At 34.6% G+C, this 20241-nt stretch overlaps 1 protein-coding gene across 1 annotated transcript; it reads right to left on the bottom strand.

The window, feature by feature from the left end:
* Nucleotides 1–2071: 2071 nt before the first annotated feature.
* On the bottom strand, nt 2072–17954 carry LOC111472847 (T-complex protein 1 subunit theta-like). The gene is made up of 14 exons (XM_023118458.1): nt 17836–17954; nt 17572–17739; nt 12941–13203; nt 12707–12853; nt 12460–12621; nt 11445–11522; nt 8541–8674; nt 7123–7195; nt 6959–7036; nt 6721–6843; nt 6556–6650; nt 3604–3813; nt 2806–2863; nt 2072–2402 (listed from the first exon to the last, which is right to left on the bottom strand). Exons 2-14 carry the CDS (start codon nt 17717–17719, stop codon nt 2334–2336), a joined length of 1638 nt encoding a protein of 545 aa, XP_022974226.1. The 5' UTR covers nt 17720–17739; nt 17836–17954; the 3' UTR covers nt 2072–2333.
* Nucleotides 17955–20241: the final 2287 nt, after the last annotated feature.

Here is a 20241-nt window from a genome sequence, read left to right as displayed (position 1 = left end):
CCTAACTCTATTTTTTCTAACAAAAAAAATGTCAACCTAATAAGATGAATCGAATTTTTTATTAATTTCTCGAAACCAACTAAAAAAACCATATTTTTGCAATAATCCAAACAAAGATAATATAAATAGTTATTTGATCGGCTACTCTTGCCCACCTCTATACAACTACAAGAAGGGTTGAACTCAGTATGTATTACCCGAGCTACTTCATTCAATCCTCAAGAAAGCTCGTACCTAACCCTACTACTTACTCATGAGTATGTATTGTATCTTGTTACGTGAGGAGTATATTGTTACCTTTTCAGTATATTGAACCACAAAGACGTTTAAGAAAAGATCCTTAAAATAGTAGGAAAGAAATCTAAAAATAAATATAACTAAATATAAAAATTGCAATGTCTTGTATTAACCTAAAATCTACTAAATTAAATGCAACTGGTTTGTGCAAGTGTCATGGTCTTTTAATGTGTCAATCATACATAGTGTCTTTACCTTCATTTGAAATATAGTAGTATTTTAAAAAATACTTAGTAAGTGACCTATTTGTGGTTAGGGAATGCAAACACATGCAATCATGATTAAGGACCTATTATTTAAAACCATAAAAAGGTGGCTTCTAGTTCGGACAAATTAGATGTGTAGTACTTTCCTACACAACCCACATGTGCGAGCGTGAGCTCACCAGGCAGGCTCGCACACCCCTTCGGCTTACATGGTAGAGCTAGACTGTAGTCGGACGTCTGTATGTACAACAAACCCTCGAATATCATGCAAGGCATGATGATCATTATCATCCTCATAGTGTATGCATTTGTACTCATCATAAAAGGAAAAGTATCCTAATGTAAATGAACATACAATATACATGAGGTCTCTTAATATTTAATATAATTTTATTTAATATAATTTAGGGGTTGTGTATCAGAAAACTCATTATCATGATGCAACATGACATTTCATACATCTCATGTCATCATATCATAATGCATCATCATTTTAACGTATCATAACATCACAGTACATCACATCACATCATCATATTATCACAGTACATCACATCATCATAGCATCATCGCACCGTAACACATCATAATATATCAAATGCCATCATCATAACATCATTATAACACATCATAATATCATATCAACATACATGACACGTGCAAGAGCCATTTGGCACGTTTCATCATACATTAAAAAAGTTTTTCAACGAGTCGATAGAATGACTACTTACTCGTCGTAGCCAAGTAAGACAAGTCTTGGTCAATGTTCTCCTTCCAACTTAGTTGCTTTTGTCTTTAAGTTCTTTCTCACTTATATTATAACTTCCTCTATTTGAATATTCACTTTGTAACGATTGAATTCCTAACTTACTTAGGAATAAAATAAACATAAATTATCTAAAAGTCTATATATGAAACTTGTAATTTAAATCCCGATTATCGAGTCTATTCAACCTTTTGTACATTAAAAATACTAATAATAAATTCTAGGTTGTCTTTCCGTTCTAATTATTAAAAACAAACTTCTCAACTTTTCAAATTTGTTAAACAACTAATAAATAAAACTGATGTGTTTTAAATAAAATTTAATAATATATTTAGAAGTTGGATTGGATCGTAACCCTTAAAAATATGTCAACCCAACTAAATTTTCGATTTTTCAAAATTTCAATCCAACCTAAGAAAAAATAAAATCTAACCTAGTCTAATTTTTATGGCATTGATTAGATAGTTTGGATTAATCGAGCTATCGAGTCATATCAATATTCTTAACTTCTTAAAAAGCAAAAGTATTTTTTTTTTCTTTTAATCATAATAGTTAACTAACTTAGATTAAAAAAATAAAAATAAAATAAATAAATAAATAAATAAATAGTTTAAATTAGAAGTTAGCCATTTGGAGTTTCATATTTGTTCAAAATTTTAAAACTCTCTTAATTTATTTGACATTTTAAAAATCATATACATACTAAACACAATTAAAAATTTAGAATATCATTAGATATAAAACTTAATATCAATTTATTTTTAAAAATTTTGAATACGCAAAAAGATATTAGCCATAATTTGAAACAAAGGATGCAAAAACCTAGATGAGCTAGCTTGCCATCAACACATTCTAAATAGGCATCATTCCAGGAGTTCCCTACTAACACAATAAGCCGCGCTATAGCATCAACAACACATTATATCCAACAATCAAAGGGCAGTGACTAATAAAAAGATACGTCCTATTTGCAGAGGCAACCGCAAACAAACCATTTCGGTATATCTTAATCAAAACTTGCGGGCAGATGCAGAATGATTTGTAGGAGTGTGGCAATTGAGCGTTTAGTCCTCATCCATCCCCGCAGGCTGCGCTCCTCTCCTTGGGCCTCCAGCTGGTTTTGACATTATTATCTGCAACATGGGATTTAACATTCATTCTAAAACACATCTACACCACACAAACATGATAAGTTACGCATTATGGTTGAGGCTACTCAAGTCCAGTTCAGCAATATTATCAATAATCCCTTGTTCTCAAAGAAGGCAAGGGTCAAGTGTGAAATGTACAATATTTTCTGAATTCTTTCCTGCATAATCCCCCGCCCCCAAAATGTACACACATGATAAGTTACGCATTATGGATCAAGAGAAGCTATGAAATGATGCTCGTCTCAGCTGTCCTATGTATATATATGGTTTTAACAAATTAAATATCGATCGAGGTCGTTAACAATTCTGTCTCAAAATGAGTTTGACATAGAAAGGGAGATGAAAAATACTGTAAGAATATAGTTTGACAAAATATTTATAGTACCTGGTCCACTCGAAGGACAGTACAAGCAGCATCTGCAGCATACTTAAGAGCAAAGAGTCTAGAAAAGAAAAAAAGCCACACAAAAGAGGATGTTACCATGAGTTAGTCATCATCAGTATAATATAATTAACAGGACAAATTTATGGTATAACAAATAAATGACACTTCACCACTCTAAGGAAACTAATGGTGTTTTTTTCTAATAAATTGTACTTTCATCCAGGAAAAATGAAAAAACAATGGCATCCAAAAAGAATTAGTAAACCCCCTTTTGAGACCCCGAATAATGAACAATTTTTTCTTCTGAACACATTTAAGATTTGTCATTGCAAAAAAGATAATAGTAACTCCACCATTAACTACTTCATTTATGTATTTCATAGTAATATAAATGGGATTCAACTCAATCAATGAAAGAAATAAAGAAACACTACAAATCTTAACAAACTTGATGTGATATAAGAATCTATAATGGGACATAACTTATTTCAATTAGGACAGTTCATATATGGTTGAACTGTTCACTATGATACTGCATTGCACCAAGTATCACGATGAGGTTCATGAATCAAAATTCATTATCAAGGTTTGGAATTAATGAGCACTCAATAAATCAAGTTAACGGCACTACTACTGAGGCACTAAAATTGAGCATTCTAAAGGTCCCTGAAAGGGGTGTGCTTCAAGTAAAATGTAACTTCAAGAAAGAGACGTAATTCTATATTGTACGAAGCATTGAACTAAGAGTTTCATAAGAATAACCATAATTATTCACGTTGTAAGAGAATGAAGACTGACTTTGTAATGTGAAGATCCCAGATATTCATCTTGGAAACATCCTTGCAAAGCCCTTCCTCCAAGTCTATACCCACTCTAGTATTTCCGGATGCATGCTCAGCATACAATGATGATATTATCTCCATTGCATTTAGCCCAGCATTTTCAGATAATGTTTTTGGTACCATCTCAAAACTTTCTGCAAATTTTGCAATGGCATACTGATCCAATCTACATACAGACAAGGAAAAGTCATCAGTAGTTTTTCAATTATAGAATAAAATAACTAACTCTGATCTAATACTCATAATAGCAACCCTTTGAAATAATTCAAAACATTGACCAAATTAAACAACAATAGTGCATTAGTTTGAATCAAAATGGAAAGAAATGTGTTAAATGGGACACTTAGAGCTGGCATTACAATAATTCTCATGATCTAAAAAAACTAATGGGAAAAAGCATAAGCAAGCACGGAATAGAGAACTCCATAAGAAACTAAAGTTACTTCTTTGATTCTTTCATTTTTTCTTCCAATAAATCTTAGTTTTGATGGTCTATGCTAATGACATTATTCTCACAAGTGACGATGAACCAGATATAGTTGAACTCAAGAAAAATCTTGCAAGAGAATTTCAGATCAAGGATCCGGAAACATTCAGATATTTTAGGGATAGAATTCGCAAGATCAAAGAAGTATCTTTGTTAATAAAAAAAAAAAAAAAAAAAAAAGTCCTTGGGAAAAGACCGATACCATAGAATTCTTGGAAGGTCAATATATCTATATCATGTGTCCTGATATTGCTATGTGGTAAGCATGGGAAGTCAGTTTATGCATGCAACTAAACCAATTCATTTTGAAGTTGCTTATAGAATTTCGAGATATCAAAAAGGAACGTTTGGGAAAGGTATCTTATACAGTAAACACCATCACTTTTAAATAGAAGTTTATACTAATGCAGATTGGGCGGTAAGTGCTAAGATGAAAGAGTAGACAAGGGCATACAAAAAAACAAGTCCACAAAAGGAGTCCTCAGCTACAAGAAAGGAGTCCAATCCAAAAAAAGGATACCAAGCTAATTAATACAAAAACAAATTAATTAATGGACGCCCATACGGACGGATTAAATCTCACACCATCCAACAAGCCTCCAAACCTCTAAACCCCTCTAAAATCCGACAATTCCACTCGAGCCACCCCTCACAAGATAACAAAACAAGATTGCCACAAGACACTCTTTATTCTGGTCTTTATCTTGAAAAGAAGAGTTCATTAGAATGTCTTCACTCAACTAGCAACAATCCCTATTGTACACCACCATAGCAACCCTAAACAGGATTTCAACAGAAAGGCTACTTAAGCAACCTATATTTAGCGTATGGGTTTAGGACTTTGTTTTTATGCATAGATGGTCGTATAAGTATCGGTTTGCATATAACTGAGAAACCAAACTGCATTAGCCAATGCAGTCCCCTTTTCAAGAAATTTAAGATTTCATCATTTTAGGTCTTTGAAAACCAGAATCTTCAGTTTCGAAACATTTAGTTTTTAAAGGAGAAAGGAAAGGGGAAAATGAACCATGAATAATATAAATAGCCCCTAAAGCACCAAACACGTAACTTTTAAGAAACAAATACTTCATTGGTTGATGAAAGATCACAAAAGAAGACGCAAGAGGCATTAAAGAAAACCCTAAGTTCCTAACCCAACAAAACGAAAGCAGCTGCTAAAATCTCTCCATCAACTCTCAAGCTTTTGTTGGTTTCCCCGTCTCTCTTCAAAAACTCTCCATGATTACCCCAACTATCCAACAAAAGGTTTTACTTTCCCCTAATCTCAATTGAGGATTAGAAACTTCCTAGTATTTTTCCCCATCTCGCCACCACTATTATTAATTTGAATATAAAGCTTTGTTTTGGAATCGGTGGAAATAAAGAAACCAGAGAATATTTGCAGAAACGACACAGACCTACACAAAACTGTTCGACAATGTTGTTTACCAAGCTATATCTTGGTGTAAACTGTCTAATATTTTTACTTCCTATAGTTATACCTCCCTCATTGCAAATTGGGAAGGTCTTTTGTAAACATCATGGATTATACATCCCTCTGGTAAATTTCACTCATCAATGGAAAAAAAAAAAAATATAAAAAAATATAAAGCTTTGTTCAAAAAGGGCCTGTCAAAATGGCCATTTTGAAAACTGCTACTACAACAATCAACTCATTCTTATGTCAGTTTGGATTGAGAGGAACAATCGTATCTTCAATGGCAAAGCAAATCTTTTGATAGATTTTTCAACATGTCATTTCTTAGCTATATCTCATAGTATAAGTGATATCAGCTTCTCCATCTTTATAGCTCTGATTCTGTTAGATCATCTCCCTCTTTTTTGTAAATTCCCTACATTGATATAGGAATGCAAGGGGAAAATAAAACCCTTTTCCATTCAAATCTTCTCAATCAACAAGAGATCACTATTCCTTTTAAATTTATAAAGAGTTACAGGTTCTTAAAGTCATTCACCAGGTCATTGAAAACAAGCTTAACGGCCATGAAGAGCCAAGCATATTAAGGAAACCAAGTAGGAGGTTAACCCCACAAACTTAGATTTACTATCCTCTACATCTTTTACCAACTCTTAACCTTTAAAATTCTTTACTGCAAACGAAGTCTCCTCATCCTTGTACATCTCATCCACCCTAGAAGACCTCCTCAACTCTACTGCTGCAAAAAGAAATCTCAGGACAAAAGGAGTCCAGAAAGAGAACTTTTTTCCCTAATTGAACAATTATTCTACATATTAATATAACTGCAGTTTGTATTCCCGCTGCTTATATCAGTTGTGCAAAACCGTTTCCTTATCTTTCCAGAGAAATGCTGTTAACAACAGACTCTGTTCAAAAACCTTATAAAAAAAATTATCTTCTTGTGCAGTATTATATTGTTTTTTAAAAAATAAAATAATTACCCTGTTTCTTTAAAAGAGAACTCCTTTACTCTTCTAGCCAACTCAATTTCAGTAGCAGCAGCTCCAGGCACTATGCGGCTGTCCCTCGCCATTGCCTGACAAAGAAAATCATCAAGCAAGCTCCAAATAATTCCAAGAATAAACAGTATATATGTAGAGAAATACTTTGTACGTATTAACTCCATCATCAACAGCCCGTTCAAGATCATCCAGAATACTATCAGTACTTCCTCGTAACACAACTGTTGATATGGAGTTACCCCCCTCTTCATTCTTCACAACTGTGACCTATAATGTAATATCAATAGGGAAAATAATTAGTTATGATGTCAGAAATAATGAAGAAGCAATCATGAAGAAACAGTGCAATATAAAAATAATTAAGCTAATATAGATAACATACCCTAACACCACCAATTTCTTCAACTGAGACAGAGTCCACATGACCCAAGTCATCTGGATTTGGCTGGCTGAGCTTCAACTGTTGTTTGGTGTGGAAGGGAATCATGTCAATGACAATGAAGAAAACAATCCAACTTTATCAATAACAAAGCCTTGACATCTTACCATGGCTACAGCACCAGTTGTGCGACAAAATCTCCGCAACTCAAACTTTGAGCTAATTTTTAACACCATAAGCCTGCAGCGCAACAGTGCATGAAATTAAGGAAAGAATCTGATAAAAAAGAATGATCTAATCTGGATAGTTCATCCAAATCCAACACATAAACCAACCCTTCCCAACATGCATCAGCAATGCAAGTTAGTACATACAAACTTTTAACTGTTAATTTTAAATTCAAAAATCATTCAGCCACATCATAGTCATATTTGGATACACTACAACATTACAAACATGCTTGAATGCGATATGGAGTCAATGAAAAGATTTGATAAAAAAAAATGAATATTTGCAGGAGAGATGTATTAGACAAATGTAAAGAAAACAAAAACAATCAAACGATCAATTATGACTTCTCCAAAATTGAAATGAGAATGATGTAGTGAACAATATTTTCAAACAAATACCCTTTTTTGCTTTATCATCAAAACTTCATTGATTTTTCTCAAACTCTCATAGGTTGTAACAATTTTTTTTTATAAGATACCTGGATAAATAAATAGAGTTCTTAATAAGATGAATGAAATGACAAATAGAAAAAGAAAGAAAGAAGCATACTACAAATGGAGCCTACAAAGAAGAGACAGCCTAACAATCACACTAAAGGGCTCTATCGCAGAGAATAAGAGATAACTGGTAGTTGTAAAAATCATTCCACACTAACACCTAAAAGAAAATGTGGAATACAGCCCACACCTCCCGGTACTTTCAAACCCCCTAAAGATTCTCCCAATCCTCTACACCTAAAAGATAACTGGTAGCACCCCGAAAGATCCCACCCTAATCCTAAAACAAAAGATGGAACAAACACCCCCTCTATCATCATCCAACAAAATCTATTTTACATCAAACATACATTTCAATGAGCGCAGTGAGCAAGAAATATAGCATTTTTTATTCAGCAACAACCTTTAAACATTTTTTTAATGAATAACCGAACTTGAGGGAAAAAAATGAACGAATAAAAGTGCATGCAAAAAAAACAAAAACAAAAAAAAGAAAGAAAAACCCACAAAAGAGAGGCTATTAAAAGAAATAGCTCCTACAGAAGAGGGAGGCAAGCTAAAGAAAGTGTCCAATCAAGCACAATACGACCTAACAAATAATTACAAAACAGCTTAACCACTGAAGCAAGAAATGCTGAACCTAATAAGAGCCCAAACATCACTCCAAGGTCTCCCAAACCCTCTAAAGACAGTTATTCCTTTCCCCCAATAATCCCAAAAAATAACACAAACCTCAGCTTGCCACCAGAACAACCTTCCTTTCTCGCAAAAAAGAAGGAAAAGGAGATCCTCTACCACCTTTCTAACACTTAACTGGAGAACGAAAATACAACAGAGAGAATGAAAACTCAACATACTTGTAGCGCTCACAGAAATGTAGAGCCATTTCCCCAACAGCTGCTCCACTAACAATTACTTTGGCCCCTGAATCTGCAACTGCTTTTATCAGCTCCTCAACTTTAGCTTCCTCAGTTTTCGCATAGTTTTGTAGCTACAATTGATAAGCATATGTATAAATTGATGTTACAAGAAAAAAATATAATTCCAATAGCAAAAGAAAAAACAACCTCAAAAGGAGACCTAAAGAAAGAGAATATCCTTTTTTTATAAGAAAAATTAAGGAATATATTGACCAAGCAAAACAAGAAGATAAATATAAGCAATAAAACAAGAAAACACCCAAAAATAAAATGTATCTTTCCAATCAAAATAATAACAAAAAAACAAGAAATTCTATGAAGCAGGATTCCCATGATTACTGCTGCTACCAAAGACAACTGCCTCAAATAAACAGGGGGCACCTAGTTGTATTAATACGTGTTTTTACTGAAAAATTGCAGTAGAAAAATGAAAGAATTACAAGAGGGGCCTACAAAACAAGCCACCCAACAAAAGAAGCTAGCCAAAACCTAGCTACATTTACAAAAATAGTTCTAATCCAAAAGAATAAGGCCTCAAGAATAATTATAAAACTACTAGAGGGAATCACGAATAAACATATTAAACCTATCAATTGACCAAATCTCTTTCCAGACCTATCAAGGTCCCTAAAATTTCTCCTGTCACTAAGAAGAAAAATGTCCCATAAAACAGCCAAAAAAACCTACACCAAAAATTAAGACAACCTCTCTTCCAGGTTAAACAACTGTCAAAAGACACCAACCAAATTTTCAGTAACTCCCTAGAAAGAATGTATTGAAAGCACCAACAATTTTTAAAGGGACCCTTAGGTTTCGAACTGCAAAGGATAGCTGTGAAATGATATCTTTAGGTTTTCTTTTTATTATTATTATTTTATTTTATTTTTTTCCTAATTTGTGAAATGCTCTACTGCAGATGATTCAGATATTTAGTTCGAGAAGTGGTGGGTGAGAGATAAACCACTTTGTGCCTCATCCCCTTGTATGTATCTGTAGCCTAACATGAGCTAACATGCAGCAGCCTCTATCTTGCCCATCTTAGGGAATTCCTCCTCATTCTTTTTGGGTATCTATCATACTCTTTCGAATAGGGAGACAAGAAGGAATTGTCCAATGAGGTTCGAGAGTGGGTAATTCTTAATCGGTCAATTGATTCCTCCTTTTACATGATAAGGTGTAGCTAAGAAAGCACAAGCAGAGTTTCTATGTTGGACACACGCCAAACAAGCATTCATTTAAACACGTTCCAAACACGTTGATGGCGTTGATCATCTCTCTGCAACCCCTATGCCTAACCAAGCTTAGATCAAACTCCTCAAAAGAAACAGTTCCAGACTACAAAATGTAAATCACTAACTCCAAATAATATGACCAAGATCCCTCTGCTGCCCTCATGCAAAGAATGCACCACAGCATTCAATACCTTTTTTGTCAAATGGTTTGTAGGAAATGGATCCAATACTTGGAGACATCCCTCTTTGTTCCAAGTTTCCTCTTACACATCATTATCTTCAAAAAGGCTGTGTTATTCTAATGAAAAAATACGACTATCATTGTGAAAAAAATGAAAGAATACATAGGCATGCAAAAAGGAAAAGCCCACAAAAGGGAATCAAACTACAAGAATGGAATTCAACAAGGAGAAATAAGACCTAGCGAATAATTAGAAAAGAGCAAGAAACAGAAGCCCAGAGAGAAACAAAGAATCTAATATGGGACCAAACATCACTATAAGAACTCTCTCTAACCATAAAAGCACCCAATAGGATATTGTTTTGTGTGAGGAAAACCCTTGTAAAAAAAATGAGCAAAAGACTCCTTTATGAAGGTCATGGACCCTCTCATTTCAGATTTTCAATGTGGGACTGGGGATATCATTCTCACTCTCCCAAATTTCTGCCAATCAACTTAATCTCACATATCCTGTCTCTTCTATTCTTCCCCTCACATACTTCCCTCTCTTCTCTCCATCTCCCAATTTTTAGTCTACCATTTTTTAGTTTTATATTTTTTATATTTTATATTTCTATTCATTATTTTTCTCCATCTCTTTTTTCCAGTATATTTATTTTATTTTATTAATATATTTCTAATTAATTTATATTAAAATTTGAAATTATTATTAATGTTATATTGTTGTTATTGTTATTGTTGTTAATGATGTATTTCTTTGAACCGATATAATAGATTATTGATGAATTATTCTAATCACTATTCGTTTGTCAATCCAAGCATAGCTCTGTGGCTAAAAGCACTAATAACTATTCCAATGGTCGATTGTTCGATCCTCACCCCATAGTTATTGAACTAAAAAAACATTAATTATTGATATGTACTTAAAAGGATCATTTATGATTTAAATGATCTAATGTTAAAGTGCAATTTAGAAATTTACAAAAAAAAAATTATAAGTTTTCATGATATCCGGATCTTTTTATATATATATATATATATATATAATCAATTTATCGAATCAATTTCTACATCGACATTTTCATCCATTCATTAGAGATGCCATTAGCTTGAATTATATGGGATTTTTCTATTCAGATGTTTACTTAATTAGAGAAGGGAGTGACATCTATGATGTTGGAGGTCCTTATGCGTCCATTGTTTCGTGATAAGGGCCAGATTTTGTAGCATCCCGGTTTCTTTACAGTCCTTTGGGGTCAGTCAATGGAGAAAACATTAAGAATGTAAGTTTTTAATGCAAATCTCAACTGAGGCATCCTTGTGGCAGCTTTTCACCACACTTATCAAAACCGTGATGACAAAGAAAATAATAGCTTTTCAACTTCCTTTGAATGAACTTTGAAAATATTAAAAAAAATTGAGATTTACCTCCTCAGCAGTGTGAATTAATACTGTTCCTTTTGTTTCCGTGGCAGATGTATCAACGCCACCAGCAAATACAGCAACCTACATAAAAAAAAAATGTTCAATAAAATCAAAACCAAAACAGTCTAGAGAAAGAGTTTCACATATATATTTGAGAAGTACGATAAAATAAGAGTTTCAAGTCCTTTTTATACATAAAAATTAATGATACACATTAATCAAGGTTTAATTTCTCTTTGCGAAAACAAAAGCAATACAAGTTAAAAACAGGTGAAGAATCCTTATCGTCTATCACAATCACAAAGCCAGCATCCCCAAAAAACACTTTAAAAAAGCCTGTCATTAATCATCTTAATTATGTATGGATACAGCCTGACATTTAAAACCACGTAATGTAAAAAATGAATGATAGCAACACAGCTACCCTAGATGCAGATAAAACTTAAATTTCTTATCTTCCTCTCTCTTCTATTTCATTTCTGCACGCAGAAGGGATTAGCACTTGCAATTAAAGAAATGCCAATTTCATTTCTTAAAGCTGAAATGATCTGTGGTTTCCATTTAGCCATCAAAACTATTGCAATGGCTTTCAGATATACAAGGACTGTTTCTAATTCCCCAAAAGAACCTCTTAACATTTTCCTTCTTTTTGACAGAAACAAAATATCTCCTTAGAGAATCACTGCCCTCTAATCTTGGTCAGCATATTATCAGGGACACCTCATGGAGCAGCAGTCGAGATGTAGTTACCTAATTTCTTTTTTCTTTTCATATATATATTTTTTCTTTTTTTCTTTTTTCTTTTTTTTTTTTTTTTTTTTTTNNTTTTTTTTTTTTTTTTTTTTTTTTTTTTTTTTTTTTTTTTTTTTTGAACCAGATGTAAACATATAAAAAGAACAAACAAATTAATAAAAATAAGAGCATCTATAACCTCACAGAAGAACATGAATCAAAAGTAGGAATGTACTCAAGAAACACGTTCAGCATAATGGAAGTGTAAATAAATGATGATTTGTACCTTGGCCTTCTCAATTCGCTTAATACTTCCGACAGTATCACTTTTCAAGATCATGCCACGCACTACTGAAGAATTATGTAAACCACCTCCCAATAACTTTGCAACTCGAACATTGTCCACATTAAAATTTGCTGGATTCTTAGGACAAACTTGAATGCAAGCCTGCAACACAAAAAGTATACATAATTTGCAGGTGGAAAAGTTTACAGGATAATTACTCAATTGCAACAAGAGTAGGCAAATATACATCAGCCACTAGAGAACTAATAAAATCTTCTTGTCCAAACTGCTTGCTAGCAACAGCAGCTTTCATGCGTGAAATGACTTCCTCTTTGCTACGAACATCCATGTTTTCTGAACCTTTCTCCACTAGTTCATTCAAAACCTCGACAGTCTGGAACAAAAAGAAGATAAGATATTAAAATACCATGTTATAAAAGTATATCTATGTATTTCGTTACCGTTGTACAAAATGAGAAACCTTATTGATTCCTTTTGTGTAGCCACTGATTATTTCGCTAGGGTGTAGACCCATCCTGATGAGCTCTTCAGCATTTTGTAAAAGTTCCCCAGCAAACGAAATTGTCAGATTAGCCCCATCACCAATTTCTTCTTGCTGAGCTTTACCTGCTAAAACCAAAATTTTGGCCGCAGGATGCTGTACCTCTAGTTCATTGACAATTGTGGCAGCATCATTTGTGACAAAAAGCTTGTCAAGATGATTAATTACCATCTTATTCATTCCTGAAAAAAGATATTTAAGAATAAGACCATTGACATAGATGGTTAAGTTTTGAATAGAACGATACAAAAAGACTCAAGAAAGAAAACATTGAATACATACATACATATAGATATATATATTATACAGATATATATAGATATATATCTATATATAGATATAGATGTGTGTGTGTGTGTATGCATGTATAATTAGAATAGAAGTCGATATGCATTAACACAAACAACAAGTGCAGAGGTTGGAGAAGCAATCCTTGAACATTATTGTCCTAATTGTTCTCTCAAACATCCACATTATGCTCCAACCTTAGACATTAAGTAAAAATTACCTATAGAGCATTATTGTAGATGATGGCTTTAGAAAAAATTGTTAGATTGTACCGGATTGTTTTACCTTTTACTCTCATTTTTACAACATTCAATAATGAAAAATAGATTTATGGGCTACAAAAGTTAGAAGTAGTTCTTTGAACAATTACTTTTTTTAATTCAAAGCTAACTCCCATTAAAAAGAATGAAAAAAAAAAAAAAAAAAAAAAAAAAAAAACTTCGAAGGATGCCTCAGCCCTAGGTGCCTTACTCTTTCGAGGCAAGGCACCTTTTTATGTTATTTTTTTTAATTTCTATTTTTAAAAAGAAATATGAACATACGTTGTCTAAAAGCCGATATCTTCAAATGATATCTTACGGTGGTCCTCATTTTCACAAAGTTCCCATTATAATATCATTTTCACAAAGTTCCCATTATAATATCATTTATAGTGGTATGTTTTTCATATAAAAATATTTTGTTCATATTTTTCCATTTTCTCGCTTATAATTTAAAAAACATATAGATAGTAAAAAGAACCCCCTTTTTCCTTTTGCACATTACACTTGACAGTTGAGTTCTCCACACTTTAAAAAAACAAAAACATTTTTTATTAAGGTTCCAACTTCCTTTAGAAAGATGGAAGGGAGAAATAAAGTCAACCTCAAAAAAAAATTTTTAAAAAAAAAAGGATAAAAGGAAAATAGCCAAACCATCAGGGAATGAATGAAACTAAAATAACAAGTTAAGAGGCAACCTTCTGTAGCCCTAGCTAAAATGAAAACTCTCTTTTTAATCCCCAAAACTCTGCTACTTCTTCTCCAACCAAGTATTGTAACACACAGAATTTTATGAAAATAAATAAAAGATTTTTTTTTTCAAAAAATAAAAATAAAAAAAGAAGGAAAGCAGAATGGCACACACGCAAGTTGGAGAAGATGACTGTACAATCAACAGTTAGTTTCTCAACCTTTTCTTTAACGAATTTGAAGCTAGCCATTTTCATCAGTTTTGTTGTTTTGACTTAATTTAGGGCATATTGAGGAATTTTGGAGAAATTTGGAATATCCTCAAAGACCCGAAACAAGCCCGGAAAGTCTAAGTCTACAATCAAGTAAGTAACCATATGGAGCAAGTTTCTAAGAAATACTTGTAGGAGTCGATAAGGATTGAGGGCAATGATTGAGTATTATGTTTAGGAGCCTAGTTTGACCTAGTCTCATGATAATTGTGCTTAGATAATGTGAACAGTTTACCACTTAATCTTATTTACAGTTATCTAGCTTCCGCATACATGATTGTGAACTCTAATAGAACATTAGGCTTCTATGCTTTCCAGTATGTTGAGGCTAGATTATTATCACTTAATGAGCATGACAAGCATGTTGTATGCTTTTATACATTTATTATGCATGATTTAGGGTTTGGATAGCCCGTTATTACCCCGTCATGAGTGTGAATATAGTTATGTATCATAGAGTGATAGTTATGGTTTCCATAGACTATGAATTACTGTTTCATATATTTTGGTCCTAGCACCCAATCATGAGTTCCACCTCCTTGGGTTGACTAGGTATCTTGTAAGGACATATAAGGCACAATCCCTATTCATGAACTAACCAACAGAGGTTAGGGTCTACTTGTTACACATAGCTTAGTTGCCACCCATAGAGGATTTCAGGGGTCATAAAGGGTATACTACTGTAGTACTTACGGCGGTGCCTAGTAGGGAGAGTTATGGCCTTTTTACTGTTTCTGCCGAGTGGCATAGTGACAAGTAGTTTTACTGTTCTAGCTTGAAAAGGCAAACTAACAAGTAGTTACTGTTCCTATGATAGGTGGTTTTATTGTTCTAACCCAATGAGGGTACATGAGCAGGTAGTTTACTGTCCCAGCCTAGAGAAGGCATAGTCACAGGTAGTTTTATTATTCTAACCCGATGAGGGTACATGAGCAGGTAGTTTTACTGTACCACCCTAAAAAGGCCGTAGTAACCCGGTAGTTTACTGATCTTAGGAACAAGTACATATTGTCTGACACCACTAGGGAGAGTCCACTGATCAGAGCTCAATAGGTAATATGTATGGAGTACGGTCACCGTTTAGAGCAAAAAGGGCTCCTCCAAACTTATGAGTATTACCCTATGGTCCTTCCATGGGCCACAAGGACTCGAGGCACACTTTGCGCAAGACAGATGAAAGACCTAGACATACGTGAAACCTAGAGTCGAGAGAAAATAGAAAACCTCTAGGTTGTGAACCTAAGAGGGATTGAGTTCTCTTTAAAGGAGGTATGTTGAGGGTAGTTGCAAAATGACCTGTCAAGTTTGGTATAGTCGTTTAACCCAGTTTGTTAAAAACAGTTATGCGCACATAGCTTAAGTTTCCATGCATAGGATTAAGTTTGACAAGAGTCTACAAGTAGGTTGCTTACTGAGTACTTTTATACTCATTCCATGTTATTCTATTTTTTTCAGATGGAGTGTAGACCACTGTTGATGGCGGGAGAGTGCGGAGCCGTACAGCTGCAGGGGGTGCCCTTTAGATCAAATTGTCTTCCTTCTTGTCATTTTAAATGCTATTTCTTGAAACGTATGTGTTCTTTGTAAACCATTTTGAATGGACTCTGTAGATATTACCTTTAAACTACTTTTATGTCAACTTCGAATGCATATTTAAATTTAAAATTCCTTGTGTCCCCAATTTTACAGAAGAAAATTTTATTGCCTTTTTTACCCTTGAATACGTGGCGACCTGTGATTCGAGGTATCAAAATAGGAATAGGGTCGTTACAAGTATACTAAAGAGCTTCCAAAAAAAAAAGCCAAAGAACTTTTCCTATTTTGTAGAACATCAGACACAACAAAACCTCACTATCCAATCACGGGAACTCCAAGGAGGCACATGAGAAATAAGAAGTCATCATAATCTTCCCCAAATCTCATCAGAAAATGAGCATACAAAATGATCAGATGATTAATAACTTTCAAAAGCTTGCTTTATAACAAAGCACGATAAATGAAGATCTCTGAACAAAATCATTGGTGCTAACCCTACAAAGAGTCTCAAACCAAGGACAAAATCTAATTGTAATTGTAACTTTTTATAACAATGCTAATTTGGAGGTAGTTAACATAATTCTTCAGTAATCAAGCTACAGACGCGTTACACAGAATATTTCCCAAGCACAACTTTAACATAAAATCCCAGACCCACCAACCTTAATCATATATTAGTGTGGAATGGTTTCATTAGCAAGGAATTTCAACAGATCAAAACAGTGACTAAACTATAAAAATACCAATGACGTACTTGCAATTTCAACTAGCAATTTCACCAGGATGGTAGTACAAAGTTAGCAGTTTTTCCACAGAAATAAACCTAACAGTTGAGTGAAAAACCGTTCGGGTGGAGAATAAATACTTAGAATGGGCATTAAACCGTTCATGTTACAAAAATACATTTCGATTACTCTCCAACTTTAAGTGCCCGTTATTATTCTCCAACGTCATTTTATCATCAGTACTTAGTGTGTTGTGACTTTCCTTTTAAGTTCAACTATATGTGAAGGTCGAGATTTGAATGGTCCAAATATAACGTCTTTAACAGTTGAGCTACGGTTAGGTTCGCAGCTGACTTACTGATAGCTAAATTCAGAATGAATGTTGATGTTTGTATATCACACCAGATGTGCAATTCTAAAAAAAACTTAACCATTATTTATCTCGCCTAATCAACCTTTATCTTTATAATTGCAAGGTTAATCCAGAAGATCATGTTAGAATTATTTTCCGATCTTGAATGTAATGTATCTCTGTCCGTCTTTAAAGAAACATTGCCACTTGGAAGGGAAAACCAGGCCTCCCTTAGGTGGCGTAACAAAAAATCTAGTAATGTGAAGAAGACGAATCACTATATAAAACAGGAAAAGACTAAAATCGGTTTGCTTCAGAAAACAGTGGATGAGTGCATAGCATTCTCGTTTGAAGTACTGAAAATGACATAAAATGTAAGGAAATGGGAAAAAAGAAGCGGTGGGATTCAGGATCAGATGAAACATACCATTGGGGCCAAGAGAGGTTCGAGTAATGGTGGAGAGCTGTTTGCAGGCGTCAATGTTCTTGAGAACGGCCTCATCTAAACCCGAGAGATGCTTGTGACCCTCTTTAAGCATGGATTGAATTCCATGAGACGGCATCTGGAAACCCATCTTCGAATTCCTCTGAAAGCCTGAAATAAAACAGAGATAAGTAACTCCGATTGCTCGGAGAGGCGAGGGTGTTAGAGAGAGAGAGAGAGAGAGGGGTAGGGGGCGTCGGCGCTTACGTCGGAAGCCTGAGACTGCGGCAGCTAGAGTGCAGCGTGCAGGGTGCAGTGGCAGGTAATGGAAGGGAGGGGTGGGTGAACGTGAAATAGGGTTTAGGAAAAGTAGAAAGAGGATGGTTAAGAAAAATGTCTAGTGACTGTTGCGTTCCGAGTAGAGGAAAAGATTCAATGTAAAATATGTTTTTTTTTTCATGAGTTGAGTTAGGTTATGAAATGGAGAATTAATAAGTTAGTGTTAAAGGGTGCTAAGTTAATTGAGATTTGAAGTCGGAGTTTAGGAAATTAATGTTGGGGTGTTGAGTGTCACAACTTTACTATGACGAGAGTAGGTTGTGACAATCACGTTGCAACAAGAAAAGTGACGCTCATCCGACCATGTAAGGGCTTAGACGAGTGTCATGATGTGACCGAGGAGAACCATGCATCGTCTAACACACCACATAAAGTGACATTGAAGAAAAGCCGAGGCATAAGCAAGACAAATAGCCACGAGTGTCAAAGATAGGCTTGTTGAAGGGTTTGGTAGAGACTCGGGCTTTAACCTTGAAAGTCATAGTTCCGAGAGAATATTGAACATGTAGTTATGGAGTCAAGTACGTCCATATGAAATATGAATGTTTGCCAAATTTGGTGTCAATCAGCCACAACACCGTATGACTGTTTGCCAAAATCATGTTTATCTGAGGAGCATTGAAAATGCTTCAAAATGTTCTATAGGAGGCATGATGTCAGCTCTCTCCACCACCCTTGGGCCTTATGGCCTAAGCAAACTACCCTATGGCACATGCATGTGTCAAAGTGAGGGCGAGTGTTCCGAAACGAGTGTCTCAAACAACTTTCTTTGAAGTTTCAAACAACTTTCTTTGAAATGGATCTTTCAAGGACATTACCAGGTAGCACGGGTGTGCTAGTATTGCATCCTAACCTGAGTGTTGAGGGTTGAATTTTGCACTTGTTATCCGGTACAATATTCGTAAATGACATGGCATGGGCACGGGGGAGGGGGGTCAATGCCTCGATTGAACTCGAATGGATGGATGTCCCGAAATTATGAATGACACGTGGGTCCGTTCTAGATGACATGATAGAGTGAGATGTGATGATCCACGACACCCCGTGACTTGGGATGACGTTAAAACATGAGGGTCATGTTAATTGGGAACCAAGATGAGACGATGGGATCGACGTTGCATTGAGAGACTTTGGCTCCGAGTAAAGGCAAGGTTGAGCTAAATGACTTGACCTAGTGTAGAGGTAAGTTGATTTTGTCGCAAACGATTGAACATGCACGTGCAGGTGGTGTGTGTGGCCAAACAAGTTTTGATTCAACACAAGTGTGTTCAGTTGGCGAAAACAAATCTCGCCTAAGATACGATGAAGCTACAAAGTCGGGCGAAAAATTTGAATGGGACTTGAGTTCTCCCTTAAGGGATGTAAGACTTTACAGCTGAGTTGTTTGCATATTCATTGGTGTACATACAATGTCAATCATTTCTGAGTAAAATGTAAATCTTTTCCTCTTGATGTTTCGATTCCAGTATCTCTATTGGTTGCGTTTTCAACGTATCCTTTGAAGCATCGAATGGTGGTGGTTCTGGGACGTAGTACTCCTCTGAACCCATCAGACATCCTCTTCCACCTACTTGAAAAATTTGATGTTATTTCTGTACGGGTTTCTACTCTCAATTCTGTGGCACGATCTTTGCCAACATCATACATAGGTCATATGGTAAGTGGAAATGGTCTGTTCTATATGCTTTTGCATTTGGATGACCCTATGTTAAAAAGAAAACTAAATATTAGTAGAGTGCATTAGAACATTAATTTACATTTGAATTTAGAACAATAATTTAAGTATGAATCTACCATCTTACTCTAATTCATGCATTGAATACCTCTTTCTCCACCTTAATGCACTTGAACTCTTCGTTCCACCTAAATCCCCTACATGCAGGTTTGAGCATCTCAACAATTATCGTGTACCATTTCTTGAGACTCCTAACTTTACAAAGTATAGTCGACGCCCATTTCAAATTGCAATAATGATAACTTCTATTCCATTAACCGTTCTAGTTGTTGTAGGTACCCAACATATCTCATTGTTAGATATCCACCCTTTTCACTAAGGGCAACAAGTGACCCAACAAGTTTTGCAACCCCTTTGTCCATGAGTGTTTTTTCTTTCTTTCTTTCGGGACGTGCAAATATGCATCTGCAAATTTTATTGCTAATATTTTTTTTACTTTTTGAAGTTTGATTCAAATAAGTTTACCGATGGAAAGTGACTTAACTGCAAATTAAACCAACGAATAGATAATTTTGTGGGCAGAATGTAATTTAGAAATAAATGTATTCCACCGAGCACGTTACTTGTGATGGTGTTAATTTAACACATGCGTAATCAAT

This window comes from Cucurbita maxima, unplaced genomic scaffold (assembly GCF_002738345.1).
Source record: "Cucurbita maxima cultivar Rimu unplaced genomic scaffold, Cmax_1.0 Cma_Scf00090, whole genome shotgun sequence".
In the NCBI taxonomy this organism is placed as follows: domain Eukaryota; kingdom Viridiplantae; phylum Streptophyta; class Magnoliopsida; order Cucurbitales; family Cucurbitaceae; genus Cucurbita; species Cucurbita maxima.
The sequence above is the reverse complement of the archived record's forward strand: the minus strand, read 5'-3'. Positions and strand labels throughout refer to the sequence as shown.

Bases quoted from the DNA above. Each gene is read 5' to 3' on its own strand.
- LOC111472847 (XM_023118458.1), bottom strand. From the start codon at position 17,719: ATGGGTTTCCAGATGCCGTCTCATGGAATTCAATCCATGCTTAAAGAG. The intron at 11,523-12,459 runs GTACAAATCATC...TTTTTTATGTAG, and splicing joins AGCGAATTGAGAAGGCCAAG to GTTGCTGTATTTGCTGGTGG. The intron at 6,844-6,958 runs GTATGTTATCTA...ATTACATTATAG, and splicing joins AAGAAATTGGTGGTGTTAGG to GTCACAGTTGTGAAGAATGA.